The sequence below is a fragment of the Mustela erminea genome, chromosome 11 (genome assembly GCF_009829155.1).
Source record: "Mustela erminea isolate mMusErm1 chromosome 11, mMusErm1.Pri, whole genome shotgun sequence".
In the NCBI taxonomy this organism is placed as follows: Eukaryota; Metazoa; Chordata; class Mammalia; order Carnivora; family Mustelidae; genus Mustela; species Mustela erminea.
This window is the reverse complement of record NC_045624.1, coordinates 7,178,396-7,194,961: the sequence shown is the minus strand read 5'-3', so window position 1 is coordinate 7,194,961 and position 16,566 is coordinate 7,178,396. Positions and strand designations below refer to the sequence as shown.

At 48.0% G+C, this 16,566-nt stretch overlaps 1 protein-coding gene across 1 annotated transcript in view; it reads left to right on the top strand.

The window, feature by feature from the left end:
• CNTNAP2 (contactin associated protein 2) overlaps positions 1-16,566 on the top strand; it is a 1,944,007-nt gene that overhangs the window by 1,825,204 nt on the left and 102,237 nt on the right. Inside the window, exon 21 of the mRNA XM_032304549.1 lies at positions 4,583-4,676. Coding sequence (XP_032160440.1) covers positions 4,583-4,676 — 94 coding nt within the window. The remainder of the gene's footprint in view (positions 1-4,582; positions 4,677-16,566) is intronic.

The window sequence follows — 16,566 nt, the reverse complement described above, 5'->3', positions numbered from 1 at the left end:
CGGGATCTGACACGCGGAGGTTCCCTCCCTGTCTGCTCAGCCCACTGCTCCAGGTTTCTGAAGCCACTGCAGGCCAGGTCGGGGGGCAGAGCTCAGTCCTTGTCCTCACAGAGTCACCATCTAGCCAGGGGACAGGAAAGGACAGATTACAGCCCGGTGGCTGGTGGCAAACCCACGAAAACGCCACTGTTTTGCCTCCCACTCTCGTGTACATTTACTGTGTCTTCTCCATTCACGGGACCGGTGACTGGGAGTCAGGAGGCACAATACACTTAAGTGACCGAACCCCTGGGGTGGGGCTTGTGCCCTGCTCTTTCCCTTTCTTGGCTGTGAACAGCTGAGCCCTGCAGGGACGGTCTGTGGGCCCTCCCCCCACCCCGCAAGGCAGGATGAGGTTAAGGTAGGAGAGAAAGGATGGTCCCTATTCTTCAAACTCTTTCTCCTGTAACATCCATGGGAATTTCGGGAGGGGAGGGAAGGGGAGGGACGGGTCAGGGATGAGAGACGAGCTGCTGGTTGTTTTCGCCCCTGATGTCTGTTCGCAGTGGCCTTTCCTCTTCGCCGGCCTTCAGCGGGGAATAAAAACATCCATCAAGATGGTCTGCTCTGAATTCAGTGTGTCTGAGCTAATTCCACGTAGTCCCCAAAACAAAGGGTCAGGAAATGAGACAGGACATCCCTGGCCCTTGTCCAGAGCCCCGGAAACACGACCTCGCCCTTGGGGCAATATTTTGTGTCACTTTGTATCTGGTGGGGCAGAGGCCTCTTGCGGGGGCGGGGGCTGAGTCCTGGCTGCTCAGTCTCTCTTCTCTGCTCCTTCCTGGCTCCTCCGTGTCACCCCAGATTATCAGCAAGGCTGGTGACGTCCCTTCCAGCCCTGCCCAGGCCAACTGTGGCTTCAAAATGGAAATGAGCCAAAATGCTGAAATAATACCTGAACAAACATTAAAGCTCTCGACTCTGTGTAGGACACGCGCCCCAGCCTGAGTCAGTATCGTGGTAAATGCCGAACCAATTAGTGCTCCCTTAAGGTCGTCCGGGGGCTCACAGAGTCACAGTCTTTAATTTTAATGGGCCTCCATTACACAATCTCTTATTGCCTCTTAACTGCCAGTGAAATGACCACCAGCTAAATGTACAGCAAAATAGCTCACTCGGACCCCAAAGAAATTAACTTGAAATTATTACACTTAACCATGGCGAATGCACCGGGGCTCATTCGGAAAGAGGCGGCCCCCCGGCCACATGAGGGAAATGAAACGGTGACATGTGTCCTTAGGCTTCCGCAGGTTGTGCTTTCCTTGCCTTATCTGATTTACGGCAGTTTCTTCTTCAAATGTAAATATTAAAAGCCCGGGAGCCTCTCCCTGAGCTGCGAGTTGAGATGCCTGGGCTGGTTCTGGAGACTGCGCGGGCTGCTTCCCATTTGGCCTCTGCAGCGAGATGTAGCTGGGTTAGAAGGCGGTTCTGCCACTTGCTCTGACTTTGGATGCTTTTTGTATTACCCGAAGGGAACACCGAGCCAGTATACAGTAAGACATGGAAAGCCTAGCAACCGGTGCATACAGTAGTTGCTCAATACCTGCTTCCTCCTTTCCTAGCTAGGTCCAATCAGAGATAGAAACCACACAGTTGGTTTAACATGGGGTGTTGGATACAAGAATTAACTGCATTAACGGGATATTCTTGACAGAAGGAAGCTCCAGTAGAAGTTCATTGAGCCCCCCACTGAGCTGAGGGAGGGAGGGCGCCCCGGAAGGACAAACGTGGAGGTTTCCGACGTCGTTGGAGAAGGGGTGGTGGTTCCAACCCCCAGAGAGCAGAGGGTTCTGTTTGGCCCGCCTGGAGCCGGTCAGCTTGCCGGACAAGCAGTAAGCCAGCCTCGGGGGCGCAGGTGGGGAAGCGCGCGTGGCAGCGGGCGGTGTGCGCATGCGCGTGTGGCCGGAGCCAGAAGGCCTCGGCAGCACGTGGGCCGCGGGGGTACGGGGGTGCGGGGGTGCGGGGGAGTCGCTGGGGCCTCTGGCTTCGCATCTAGAGGGCTTGTCACGGGGCTGCACGGTCACAGACTGATCACACCCCGGGCCTGTGGCTGGGCCAGACCTCCCTTCCCGCATGAATTAAGCTTTAGGGGAGTTTGTGACGTTTACAGATCAGAACCAGAACATCAGAACCGATATTCTAAATGGCAGAATCAAGATTCAAAAACTTTTGCCTTGAAACAAAAGAAAACAAACAATGTAAATAAATGTAAATTTTAGCTTTTGGTCCAGGTTCTCAACTGCATATACGTAGGAATGGGAAGAGCTGAAAGTAACCCGTGGAGACAAAAGTAGGGATTTACTTCATGGTGAGCGCGGCACAAACATTACTGAATGGCTGCCCAAAAGCCAAGCCTGTCTGGTCTGGATCGTACAAACAGTTAAGGAAAGGGAGGTAACCCCGCTGGTGGGCCAGGCCGCATCCCGGACTGATTTCCCTGTGCGCACGGCTTTACTGGTTCCTCAACCATAAGTCAGCACAGTTTTACTGAGGACCTACTGTGTGCTTGCACTGCACTGGACCAAAAGACACAAGAAATCTAAAAGTCTAAACACTGAAATTTGAGAGTTTTTAAGACTGTGCTCAGTACATTCATAAAATGGAACACCAGTCATTCATGACAAATGATGTAGTTGTTTATCGAATCACAGAATTTCACAGTACGTCTTTAAGTAGGGAAAAGTAAGTGCAAAACAATGTATGTAGTTGGGTTCCGTCGAGCTGTTGTAAAAAAAAAAAAAAAATCAAAAGAATATACATTTAAAAAATTGACTTGATAAAAAAATTAATTATCGGGGCACCTGGGTGGCTCAGTCGGTTAAGTGTTGGCCTTGTCTCTGGTCGGGATCTCTGGGTCCTGGGATTGAGCCCAGCATCGGGCTCTCTGCTCAGCAGGGAGTCTGTTTCTCCCTCTCCCTCTGTGCTCTCGCTCTCGCTCTCTCTCAGATAAATAAAATCTTAAAAAAAGAAAAAGCTAATAATTATCACAAGGTGTGGGTTATTTTCAGCAAATCTATACTATTATTTTCTCTATAATGAAAATATATTGTTTGTATACATTTTTAAGTTCTTTAGAAAGGCAGATGAAAGGATAAAAAGTATTTAGGGGGAAATCATCGCTGAAGCATCGTGAAGCATTCAGAGTAACCTATTATGTTGGCATTCTATGGTTATCTTTTTTGACCACAAAAACATTTTGGCCACAGACGTGGAGCGACAGCGGCAGTTGCCCATGTGTACCACCAGATGGCGCCAAAGTAGCTAGCTAATATTTAGCGCCCAGAGTAGCAACTATATGAGATTTAAAATATCTAAGCTTCTCTGGCCAGAATAAGGGTTTTGTTAATGATGCACTTAAAATTATAGAAAACTTCTTAGAATTATACTTGAGCATGCCAGTGTTTGCTTTACAGTGTTTTTTGAACCTGTTACAATGCTATACCATAACTTAACGGTACTGGCTCTCCTGGTCAGATCTCCCTGAATTCCTGAGATGGGAGGGGTCTTTGATTCTGAACCTTGGCTTTCAATAACCTCTCGGTTTCTCGTAAGTTGCTTCAGGAGTCAGGTGGAGATAGGCAGTCACGATGAAGGAGCCTTCCTCCAGGAGGCCCGTTCTCCACATGGCCAGTGGGATGCGCTCACTTCCCAGCACTGTTTCCAGCAGCCCAGCTTCCTGCAGCTTTGCCCATCTCGGGGGCTACTAGCAAGGACCCAGAAGTGGGTCCAGCTTCTGGGGTGCTGCTGCTGCCTTCAGCAGGCCACTGCTCGCCTGCCTGTGCTGGGAAGGAACACAGTGCTTCCACGGACCCGCACGGCCCCTGACGCTTACCTGAGCAAGTAGGAAACTCACCTCAGAAAAGCGAGAAGCTATAAAAGTGATTCTCCACAGGTGGATGCAAAGAGGCACAGAAAACTCTAGGTGCTCCCAGTGGGGGAAACACCACTAGACTGTATGAGTTGTAGAAAGACAGCTAAGGCAGGAAAAGCCGTGTCAGGGCTCAGAGGCCAGGACAGACTCTGATTCTGGGACACCAGAATTTGTACTTTGTACTCGAGAAATGGAATCAGAAATGTGCATTGCTCCGGGAGTCAGTATCTGTAAGCTCTTTGCACTGATGGAAAGAGCGAATACAACAGGACAGTAAGTGGATCTTAAAGAAAGTTCATTGTTATAGATGCATTTTCTATCTTAGGGGTTAATGCTGGAGATCAGATCAAGCAGATTTTACTCTACTAAAATGAGCAAGGATCTTAATCCTGCAGAAAATGTGCACAGATTATCCACAGAAAATGTGCACAAGCTGAAGAACAATTTTTATAAAGAGGCTTTACTTACCAAGCTCAGAATGTTGTCAAGTAACGCCAGAGAAGGAACAGATGGGTTTCGTGTTTGTTGAGGCCAGCATCTCAGAGTCCGCACGGACGAAGGAAGGTATCCGGGCCCCAGGGTTCAGAGAGGGACCCATCCCGCCGGGAAGACTGGATTCCAGGGCAACTTAGCAACAGTCATCTGAAAGCGTCTCTTGTTTTCTTCCCGCAGCTCGATCACTATCCTTCTGTGAGTTACCATCTGCCGAGCTCGTCTGATACACTGTTCAATTCTCCGAAGTCGCTCTTTCTAGGAAAAGTTATAGGTAAGAATTCTGTGCTTCATGTATAAACGTCTGATGAGAATATGTTTGGTATAAGAATTCTGTTAGGGGATGTGAATCTGGATTTTTTAAGTTGCCAGGTCGATTTCTGCCCTTGATTCAATCACCAGCACCTTCTCAGTACAAGAGGGTGTGCTGGTGTGCTCAGTGATGTGGAAGAAAAGAAGGGTGTCATCGGATCATCTTTGGGGTGTTTTGCCTTTGAAACACGTTGTGATTGGTGGTTGGGGCTTCTGTGTCGGTGAAGGCCGTGGGCCCAACATCATTGGGTGTGCGACAGACAGTAAAACAGAGGTTAAGCCAAGTGTCTGCCCCCTGCTGCTTTCTGTGAAATTTACACATTCATTTATTTGAGACCCCCTCCTCCCAGCAGTATTTAACTTTGTCTAAGCACATCAACAGGGTTCTGTCTCCCTCTCACTCTGAGAAAGCTGGCTGGTATCATTTTCAAGTTAGAAGGCCAACGAGGATTGGAAGATGATGGCAGAACCGCCACCCCTCGGTGGGATTGTGACTCGGAGAGTCTCTCTTGCCCCTTTCTTACCACAGACTGGCACCGTCCGAATTAAAATACCAATGTGATTGGTTACCTGTTTTTAAGTGATTGATGTAGAGTCAATGAAAGAATTTTTTTTTTTTTAAACTATCAGAGCTTGTATTGTGAGTCAGGAATGGAAACAGTAAGATGGTGGGGAGTGTGTGGGCCAAGGAAGAAGGGGGCCTGTGTCCAGCAGCTAGTGGTGGTCAGAATGTCGTTAATTGTAAAAAGTGCTCATTCTAAAAGATAGGGGCAGGAGGAAGAGATAATTAAGAGAATAGGAGACCTACCTGGTAAGTTCCTGGACTTAGAACCAGGAACACGCAGGTCAGGGCTACAGATGAGCAGAGCCGCCCACGAGGTCCCAAAGGAAAAAGCCACATCCCGGGGAAAAAGATGGGAGGGGCCCTTAGCTCTGTCGACAGATGAGAAAGGAAGGAAGGCTGAGCATTCACGCCCCTCCTACGTTGCGGGCCTGGTGCGCCCCCCTCCTACGTTGTGGGCCTGGTGTGCCCCCCTCCTACGTTGTGGGCATGGTGCTGGACATTTTCCGTGTGTAAATGTGACAACTAAATGTCACAACCGATCCAAGGAAGCAAGACCTGTGACGATCAGCCCCATCTATAGGATGAGGAAACAACCCGAGAGAACCAGTCCCCAAAGTTACCGAACTAGGGTGTGGTACAGTGGAGTTTTGAAGGTAGGTCTCTCTTGAGGACAGTCCACGGCCTCAAGCAGAACAAAAGAACTTGTCCAGAAGGGAGGCAGCTGGAGGCCAGGGGATGCCATTCATCAACAAGAGACGGCAGTTTAGTGGAGGAGAGCCTTGGCGTTCGGGAGACATGGTATGTCCTGAGACTCTGGTGAGTGCCCGCATCTCCCACAGGCTTTCCTCCAGTTCAGTCAGGAGCCATTGAAAATGTTACTTGATCCTTCCATCGGAACAAACTCCACACTATGACAGTCTGATACGCCCAAAGACACTGGGCTGTGATGTTCCTAGAGTAACATCTGCCACGCACGCACCTGAAACAGTAGAGTAACATCTGCCACGCACGCACCTGAAACAGTAGAGTAACATCTGCCACGCACGCACCTGAAACAGTGGACTCCTTGCTTCATGAGAGTCACAACATCACGTTTTGACAGAAATGTTGAGGGACTGCTAAGTCCCCTCACTAGAAGTAATACTGGCTCATCAGTATTTCGGGCCGTGTGATTCAAGTAACACTTGAGCAAAATTACAATATACATTGTAGCGTGGACCGTCAAGGTCATGAACAAATAACATCATAAAGGCAGCATCCTCTGTAATTGAGAATTTACTGGGCTATAAATCTGTGCCAAGTGAAATGCATAACTTGAACCTCAGGCATAGGAGGGTCCACCCAGAGTTTTCTGTACCCCCAGAGGACGATTTCGCTGTGCACGTAAACTAACCAAGCACGTGGCAACGAGTTAAGTCAAGAACATGGGAACACCTGTAAGGAAGTGGCTGATCCCAAGGTCAGATGGCACCTTGGCATCATGCACACGAGAGGAAGGTAGGAGCTGCCCCTGGTCCCCAGGGCACCGATGTCCCCTAGATACTGACTCTTGGCTATACCAGCCCGGGAGCTCCATGTGGACCAAGGCAGTGACTTGTCATCCCACTGTCTCCTAACAGGGAGCAAGCGCTCAAGAACCATTTATTGAATTCATACAGAGTAAAGGGGGAAAGAAACAGAAGGCTTGCCATTGGAAAGGGGAGACAGCGGGATGACAGTGCTACTATGGTCAAAGAAAATCAGCACGGAGGCGAGATCTGCGGTTCCCATATACCTGGCAGTCTGGTGTTTCTGAAAGCAGGTTCCGATAATACCGGAGCACAGAGAACGTAGGCTTCGGAAACAGGCAGAGCTGATGTCTTAGTTCCAGAACACCACAGACCGGGAGGCGTAGGCCACAGGCATTTCCTGTGGTTCTGAAGGCTGGGAAGTCCGGGAGCCAGCAGATCAGGTGTCTGGCCGAGCCCCTCTCCGTGGCTGGGGGGTGGCCGTCTGCTCCGGGTGTCCACACGCAGTGGAGAGAAAGGAAGCAAGCTCCCTCCTGTCCCTCCTTACAAGGGCGCTAATGTCGTTCACGGCGGCTCGCTGGTCATGACCTAATCACCGCCCGAAGTCCCCACCTCCTAATGTCATCACCGGGGGTTAGGATTTCAACACGGGATTTGGGGGGGACACAGCATTCGTCCACAGTCACTGGTTTTATTTGAATCCAGGCCTTGCCTCTCATTAGCTTTGAACCCTTAGGCACGTTTCTTGAACCCTCAAGGGCTGGGTTCTTGCAGGCTGTTTTTGTTGGTTGGTTTGTTTGTTTGTTTGTTTTTAACTAATCAATCTGTAGCAGCCAGATCAGTGCCTAGTGTATAGAAAGTCCTCAGAAAATTATTCACAGAGTAAATGAACTACTCGTTTAGTATTAAGCTAATAACATCTTAGGAAGTACCCAACACAATGCCTGGTACATAAAGAAAGAAAAAAATTGCCTTTTGTTGATGCCATCTGTGCAGTCATTATGGTCTGTGTTGTAAGCAGAATCCTCTCTGTAATTGCCCCAGTGTCACCCAGACCTCTGTTACCCTCATTGTTCGGAAGAAGGGACCGCGGTTGAGAAAGGTTACATTATTTCCTTGAAGCAGAATTTCCCAGCACCGCACTGTTGCCATTGTGGGTCAGACAGTTCCTTGTGGGGGCGGGGGGGCTGTCCCATGCATCATGGGACAGTTACAGCATCCCCGGCCTCTACCAACTTATGCAAGGAGCATCCCCCAGCTGTGACAGCCAAAAATGTCTCCAGACACTGCCACAAGTCCCCTGCAAGGCCAAGTCAACACCAGCTGAGAACCACTGGCTTCCAGTCCGCCAGCTGGTCTTTGGTGGAGGTAGAATTTGAACCGAGAGGAGTGTGACACCAAGAGTTGTGCGTTGCTTCCGGAGAACACCTGCGTCTTTCGGAAGGATGAAGAAGCAGGAAGTGGAGCTGATACCCTGAAGACAAATTCTGTTAATACAGTCAAAGGAATCCTAGTGAGGGCAATGAAGACTTGGAGGCACCTGGGGAGGCTAACCATTGGCCACTTCCTGAGGCGAATATTCCTTAAATATTTGGCCATTTAGTAGAAGCCGGATTGGTGAGAAACATTTTTTAAGTTCCCCTTTGAAAGCGACATACACTTCAGTGAGAACTGGCCAATATGCACTCACCAGCTCTGTAAATATTCACCTGTAAGGACAGACTAAACTGCAGCCGGATCCCCTCACGCACTCTAGTGAGGTTCGACACCCCCTAGAGATGGATGCCCCCAAGTTGTCGCTCTGTTGGGTCAGCTGCTGATCAGAAACCGATCCTATCAGAGAAGGGGAAGGTGATGGAGCTAAATAAATAATAGGACTTCACATGGGCTCTGTGATGAGCAATGCTTGAAAAAGGATGGAAGAAAGACTACCTCGTCAAGGACAAGTGCGATCTTTCTAAAGGGAATGGAGGAAATATGTTTATTTGGAAATAAAAATGTGATCACTGTCAGCCAACATCAAAATTTTAGAGTGGAGTGCTCCCTTTCTGAGTCCTTCTAGAAGGAAGTCAGAATCACAAGCAACAAAGTTTCACAAAGAAGAAATTCCACCAGCCATCATTATGTCCATTCTGTATCATTTACTAGCTGAGTGATGTCACAGACTTTGTGTACCTGATTTTCAGCAACAGATTTAATAGTATCTCAAAAACTCTTCAAGTCAAGGGAGAGAAAGATAAGCAGAAACCTAAAGCAGGATCCCTGTTTACTTCTTTTTTAACATTTCATTTATTTATTTGACACGGCAGCTGGGGGAAGTTGGGGGGAGTACACAAGCAAGGGGGAGTGGCAGGCAAAGAGAGAGGAGAAGCAGGGTCCCCACTGAGCAAGGAGCCCAATGTGGGACTCCATCGCCGGACCTTGGGATCATGACCTGAGCCAAAGGCAGATGCTTAACCAACTGAGCCACCCAGGTGCCCCTTTCTTAACATTTCTATCAATGGAAAAAGATATAAATAGAATGGTCATTAAATTTGCAAATTACACATAGCTAATGAAAAGAATATTTAACAAGCTAGGTAATAAAAAACAAAAAACAAACTCCAAAAGCCTCTTGATGGCCTAGAAAGACAGGATAAAATAATGGCATGAAATACAATGAAGATAAACTTAAAAACTCCTGCATTCAACGAAAAAAAAAGAAGAAGAAGCAGAAGAAGAAGAAGAAGAAGAAGAAGAAGAAGAAAAATAGACATAAATGGAAGGTGGAAGACCCTTGGTATCATGAAAGACTCAGGTTGGTTTTCTGGCCAGTTTGATGTGAGCCAGTATTCTGTGGTGACTGATATTTAAATAAGTACTATCCTGAGCTACATTAATAAGAGAATCACGTCCAGAGCAGAGTACAGTCAGACCCCAGCAGGATGTCATGGCCTATTCCTAGGCACCTCATTTTCAGATAGATATTAATCTTCTGAGGAAAAGCCCAGATGAACCAAAGGCCCCCCACAAAGAAAAATCAGAAAGCCTGGGGATATTAAGATATGATTAAAAGGCAAGAGAGAATCCATTTCCAGTCTTTGACAGCTGTTACCTGGACAGGTGAGACCCTGCAGAGGCTGACTCACCAGGACCAGAGAAGACTAGTGAGAGCAAGACTTGGGTCCCTGCAAGAGCTTCCTGATAATTACCGCTGTTGAAGAATGAGCGGCCGCCATTTTGAGTGGACTCCCCGCTATGGAGAGTCCTCAACAAAGGCTCACTGGAAATTCCTCTGTACTTTGAGTTTTCTGGATGGAGTGAGGCCAGATTCGGAAAGCCTAAAAACCCTTGAAACAGTATAATTTGTGATGGGAGTAACTTTTTTTTTCCAAAAAGGTGAGAAACAGTATTACAGGGGAGAAGTTCCTCCTGTTCCGTGTGAAAACTGACAGGATAATCTGATCCAGGGCCCCTTGACATACATCCCTCCGTGCTCTGGATGCAGTAGAGATGTGGATGAGAATAATGTCGCTGTATGTTAGTATAATAGGCAGCCTTTGCTTTTAGGATAGCAAATTCGTTGTAATTTTAATTTTAGAAAGGTATTTCTGAGCCCTTGTTTATTCATTTTTTCAAATTTACTATTTGTGCCAATGCTATAAATCACTGTAATACAAAATCATAATAAGGTGGGTCTATATTATAACAAAAAGGCAACAGTTCCTCTGTGTAAGTTTGAGAAGCTATGTTTGGAAGAAATTGAATACTGATGCAGGGCAACTCGCACTTTACTGAGCATTGTTATTTGTCAGTGGCGGCAAAATTAAAAGTGAACGTCTGTCTATTTGAATTTAATAGGGTTTGTAAGTCTTGTTAGTCCCAGATTGTAATATTTTCCAAACCACCATTATTTAAAATAACTCTGATAGGAGATATACCTATTGGATAGGCACTATATTGCATTACATCCTAAAATGTGATTATTATGATCTTTTGATAAAACATCCTTATTCTAGGGCTTTCCAAAACTTTCTTGGAACTTTGGCAAAGCCTTCACACACAGCAGGAAATGACATACTTCTGTCTCCATTCACTGGGTAGGTAGTATACTATGGTAAACATTATGCTGCTCACTGAGTATTTCTGGCCAAAAAGTTATGAGTAGAAAAGACATATGCAATGTCTGGACTAGAACATTTCATTGTTGGTTCGAGAGTCTCTGGAGTCCTTCTGTCCCTTTGTCATGGGGACAGGAAAACCTGAAGACTATGGTGGTTCCATCACCAGGATCCCTCTGTGACCACTAGGAACAGAGAACAGAGAACCCGTCAACTCGTGGCTATCGATAGGGAGGAAGGAAGGAAGGAAAGGAGAAGAAGAGGAAGAGGAAGAGGAAGGGAAGGGAAGACAAGACTGACTCTTGCTCTTTTAAGCTACTGAGACTATGGGGCTATTTGTTACTGTGGCACAGCTTGGCCTATCCTGACGAGCTGAGAGCAGAACTTTGCTATCACACACTTGGGATTTCATTCTTCATTTCTGACTTTCAGACTGTATGACTTCGTGTCGTCACTTAACGTCTTGCACATTCTGTTTCCCTATGTGTAACCTAGGCATAGGAACAGTCCATAATTCACAGGATTCAGCAGAATAACACATTTAAGAGATAGCACAGGGTCTGCCACGTAGTATGTGTGTAGTAAACATTAGTTGTTTATTTTATTCAGCCATCACTAAGCAAGTATGTAGTGATCCCATGTCGTATACCAGGCATTTCTATGTCATTGATACACCAGGGGTGTTCCAGACAGGCACGGTTGCTGCCTGTAGAGGGCTTGAGTGCTACCTGGAGGAGAGGAGAAGACAATGGAGGGAATTAGAAGTGGAAGGATGCATGGCAGGGTAAACGGAAGACGGAAGTGTAGGAGCCCTCTGGGAGCAAGGAGGAAGGGCGCGTCACCCGGTCCAGAAGACAGGGCATACCAGAGGAAGTGGCACAGAAGCCAAGACCTGAGTGAGAATTTAGAACTGCCTGGGCAAGGGATAGGGTGGCAGAGAGGGCAGAAGGAGGAGCGATTTTCCAGCGCTCTCTTGTGCTATAACAACCCGCTCAAAACTTTGTGGTTTGAACAATACTTCATTATTGCGCACAGTAATTCTGGGTTCTGACGGGATGGCCCTTCTGCTTCACATGGTGTCCGACAAGCTGTTAACAGGTCTCAATCCACGGGGCTGTCCAGGAGTCTCCAGAGGCCTCCATTCTCCCGCCCTGGCTCCACGTCATGGCCATGCGGGCGGCCTCCCTGCATGATGGCGGGCTCTACGGAGGGGCGTTCCAAAAAGTAAAGGTGCAAGCTAGAGACCCCGAAGACCCCCACCTCAGAAGTTACTCGTATCCCTCTTCCCTCAGGATGTTGGCCAAAATCTCGCTCCAGCCCATATTCCAGGAAAGGAGAAGCAGACTTCTCTTCCTGATGGCTTAGCGATAAGTTCCCATGGCGGAGGAGCAGGTGGGATGGCAGGTGCGGTCGTGACCGTCTTGGGAAACACCGCGTGCTGTGAGGGATCTTCGCAGCCTTATTCAGAGTGGTTGAAACTGAAGTGCATGATGAGGGTCAAAGCAGCAGCAGTAACTCGGCGCAGCCTGAGACAGGCCCTCTGAGTAGGTCCAAATGTTCTCGTCTGCTGGGACAGTCCCAACTTCCTCCTGCCAAGACAAGAGTGAATTATTAGCAGTGCTCAGGTTCATGCTAAAAATGTGACCCAGGGGACACCTAAGTGGCTCAGTCAGTTAAGTGTCTGCCTTCAGCTCAGGTCATGATCCTAGGGTCCAGGGATCGAGCCCTGCATCGGGCTCCTTGCTCAGCGGGGACCCTGCTTCTCCCTCTACCTGCTGCTCCCTCTGCTTGTGCGCTCTCTCTGACAAATCAATAAATAAAAATCTTAAAAATAAAATAAATGAAAACGCAACACAGTGGGGACTGAAGGGGGTGATCACCTGTCTTGTTTTGGGATCGTCCAAGAGGAGCACTGGAGATCAGAGCCCCAGCCTATGGTCCAGGAAAGGAGAAGCCTCTTGGGGGAGTAGTGTGAGTAGGAGGAAGGAATGAGGGTTTGAAAACGAGTTTATTTGGGAGCAGATCGCAGGGCATATTGGTCGAGCAGTGGAGAAATGAAACGGGAAGGAATGCAGCGTTATCAAGCTACTCACCATTGTGGGCAGTGGGAGCTCAGGACCAGTGGGGAACTGTGGGACGCGGGACACAACCCAGGAGGAAGCCAGGGCTTTGTTCCCCCTCCTCCCTGTCCAGCTCAGCCCAGGGCTGCTTCCAGGAGTCTTAACTCCCCAGCAGTTCCTACTCACCCTGTGTTCCTGCCCAACCTGCCCCCAGGCCAGAAGAAAGCACAGGGCATGTGGGATCATAGGGCTTGGTCTTTAGAGTCCGGGATGATGGTAGAGGCATAAGGCAGGACCTGACAGTGTCTGTGATTTACAGGTTTTCTCTACGAGCCATGTTAAGGTTTTAGTGTTATCCTGGAAGCAAAAAGATGTCATGGAAGGATTTTTTTTTAATCAGGAGAATAAGCTGACCAGGTTGACACTTTAGAAAGATAACAGCACCTGCGGGGTGAGCAGTGCCACAAGGAGCCGAGTGAGAGGCTGTGGGGACCGCGAGCTGAAGGCCAGTGTGGCCGTGACAGACTCGCACGTCGTAATGCACCAGACATCTTGGGCGGGCACAGGAAACGCAGCGTCTTTGTTTGCCTAGGACGATCTGATGTTCCTTCTGGATAACAAGGGCACATGAACGAAAGCCCAGTCTAGCTTACAGTTGAATCTGGCTTGATTACTTCAGCCGTCCTTTCTGGCTGTGCTCTGTCCCACTGCAATGAAAATGTTCAGTCTCTCCAGTGGCTCACCCGTCCCCTGCTTTCTAGAAGACGGTGACCAAGTGTATAGAATACAGACGGGGATGGGCAGTGGGATGTGGCAGCTTACGTGTGTGTCTGACATCCTCACAGGAGGACCCAGGGTCGGGCTGTCCTTCCTCAGGGTTGTGTCGCCTGACATGGGCTGGCCTTGAGCCCAGCATCCTGATGGTAAAACCTGTGGTTGGAGAACTCAGAGCCCCCTTCTGACTCAAGCAGTGCCCGGGGAGCACCCGCCATTGCTCTCTCTGCTTCCTTCGGTCCCTCAGCTCTCACTTGAGACAGACCTCTAGTCTCTGTCATGACCTTCATCCTCGCGGTGGCAGATGTCAGCACCCAAGGCAGCCTCGGTGGTGAACCATCGTTGGCTTTGTCTCAGAGTCCCCTCCTCACAAGACTGAGGGGCTGCCCGCTCACTCTTCTTCCCTCTCCTAATGAGGCTGGGTTGCCCCATATCGTTGCAAGACCCTCTACATGACCGTCTCCTCCCAGAGCCCCAAACTGGGAAGCAGAATACGAGCCCCACCCCCACCCTCAGTCCCCTTCCTCTGCCTTCACAAACACCCTCCTGCTCTCGGGGCAAAGTTTAGCTCCTCTGTTTCCCTCTGGGTTTCCTCTTTCTCTCATAGTCCTTTCAGGCTTTAAACAACAACAAACTCCTTGCTTTTACTTCCTGATTCACGTAGCTATTGACCAAAAAAAAAAAAGTGTCATGTAACAAACAATACCAAAACTGAGTGGCTTAAAACAACAGCCATTTTTCCTCACTAATCTGTGGGTCAGCGAAGGGCTGAATGTCTCTGTGGTACATGGTCACCTTTCTCCTGGGATCATGGAGTTAACACGGGCACACTCACCACAAGCCAACGGCAGAGGCACAAGAGCGCAAGCCCGCTGGCGCGAGCGCGTTTCAAGCCTTTGGTGTTGCCACACCCACTAATATGCTGTTGGCCAAAGGAAGTCATAGGGCCAGTCCAGAGTTGAGGCTCAGGGACAGACTCTGCTTCTTCAGTAGGAGGAAAAGCAAAGTGACTTGGCAGAGGCATAGACCCAGTGTGGGAAGAACTAAGGACCTTAACACAATCCACTGTGTCCCCTTTCACCAAATTATCTACAACTAAGAAATAGCCTCTTGACTTCCCCACGTTAGCTAGATGGGTGGGTACTGTCTCTATCCCAGGAAAACTCTATGACCTGCTTTGACCTTGATGGGTTAAAAGGTATGAGTAAAGGACTTAGAGGAAATCATTTATTCACCCAAAAGTATGTTGTTTATATATACCAGGTGATTGGGATAGAAAATGAATAAAACAGCAAAGTCCTTGCCTTTATTTAGCATATATTCTAATGGGCATGGACAAAGAATCAGAAGATAATTAATTGTCTGATATATGTTAGCTAGTGATCAATGCTATCAAGAAGAATTCAAGGGGGCTTAGCAGCAAAGAGTTTTAGACTGGCTGGGAGGTCCTGTCAGAGGAGATTGCATTTAAGCAGAGGTCTGGGGAAGCTAGTGAGGACGATGTGTTGACCCCTGGAGGGAAAGAATCCCAGGAAGCATGAGGGACAGTGCAGTGGCTAGGAGGTTAGGTAGAGACATGCTGGACTTGTTCAAGGAACAGCAAGAAAGGCGGTGTGGCTGGGCCACAGTAAGGACAGGACAGAATGGTAGGGGATACCTGAAGCCAGAGGGTTAGCCAGCAGCTAGGTAGTCCAGATTGTGGAGTCTGCCTCTTATTGTAAGTGAGATAGGAAGCAGAAGACTTAGATCTGATTTGTGTATTAGAAGCTACCATAGTAACTGCACTGGTTTGGTGGCAGAAGAAGAGACAGGCAAGATGACAGAGGAGACCAGTCAAATTCTAGCTGTAGAATCTAGGTGAGAGATTCACCAAAGCCACAGTGGTGCTAGCAATGGAGAAATATTTGAAATAAGAATATATTAAAGGTAGAGCCCATAGGATTTGGTGATGGATCAGATGTGGTAAGTGAAGGAAAGAGATATCAAAGAAGATTCCTTGAGTTTGGGGCCAGAATAGATGGGTAAATGGTGGTGCCATTTACTGAGGGCAACACTGGGAGAAGTTTGGGGACTGGGGGATAAAATTAAGACTTCTGTGTTGGACACATTCAGGACCATTCCACTGAGTTGTGGTCATCTGCTACAGAAATTGAGTACTTCCTGGAGCAAATCCCACCTTCTCCCATTTCTACCCCCTATTCCTCTGCAGGCAGAGGGGTGTAGATGGGGTCATGGGTCATTACTCAGAAAGGCAGAAGAGAAAAGTAGATAGCTCCACTGAAAAACAACACAAGTGTTATCCCCATGCCATGAAAGGGAACATAATATTGATACACAAAACAACTTGGATGAATCTCTAGGAAATAATGCTGAGGGAAAAAAACCAATCCCAGAAGGTTCACACCTAATGATTCCATTTACATGATGTTTTTGAAATGATAATACTTCAGAAATGGAGGGCAGATTAGGGGTTGCTGGTGGTTAGTGACAGGGGCAAGTGGGGAGAGGGTCTGAGGTGGTATAAAAGGGCAACACAAGGAATTCTTAGGAATTGTTGGAATTATTATCTGGACTGTGGTGGTGAATACACAAACTTACACAGTTATAAAATTGTATAGAATTTTACAATTTCAGGGCACCTAGGTGGCTCATTCGGTTAAGAGTCTGACTCTTGATTTTGGCTCAGGTCATGATCTCAGCGTCCTAGAATCAAGCTTGGTATCAGGCTCCCTACTCAGTGGGGAGTCTGCTTGTCTTCCTCTGCCCCTCCCCCTGCTCATGCATTTTCTCTGCCTCTCTCACAATAAATCTTTTTTAAAAAGAATTTTACGATTTCTACACACAC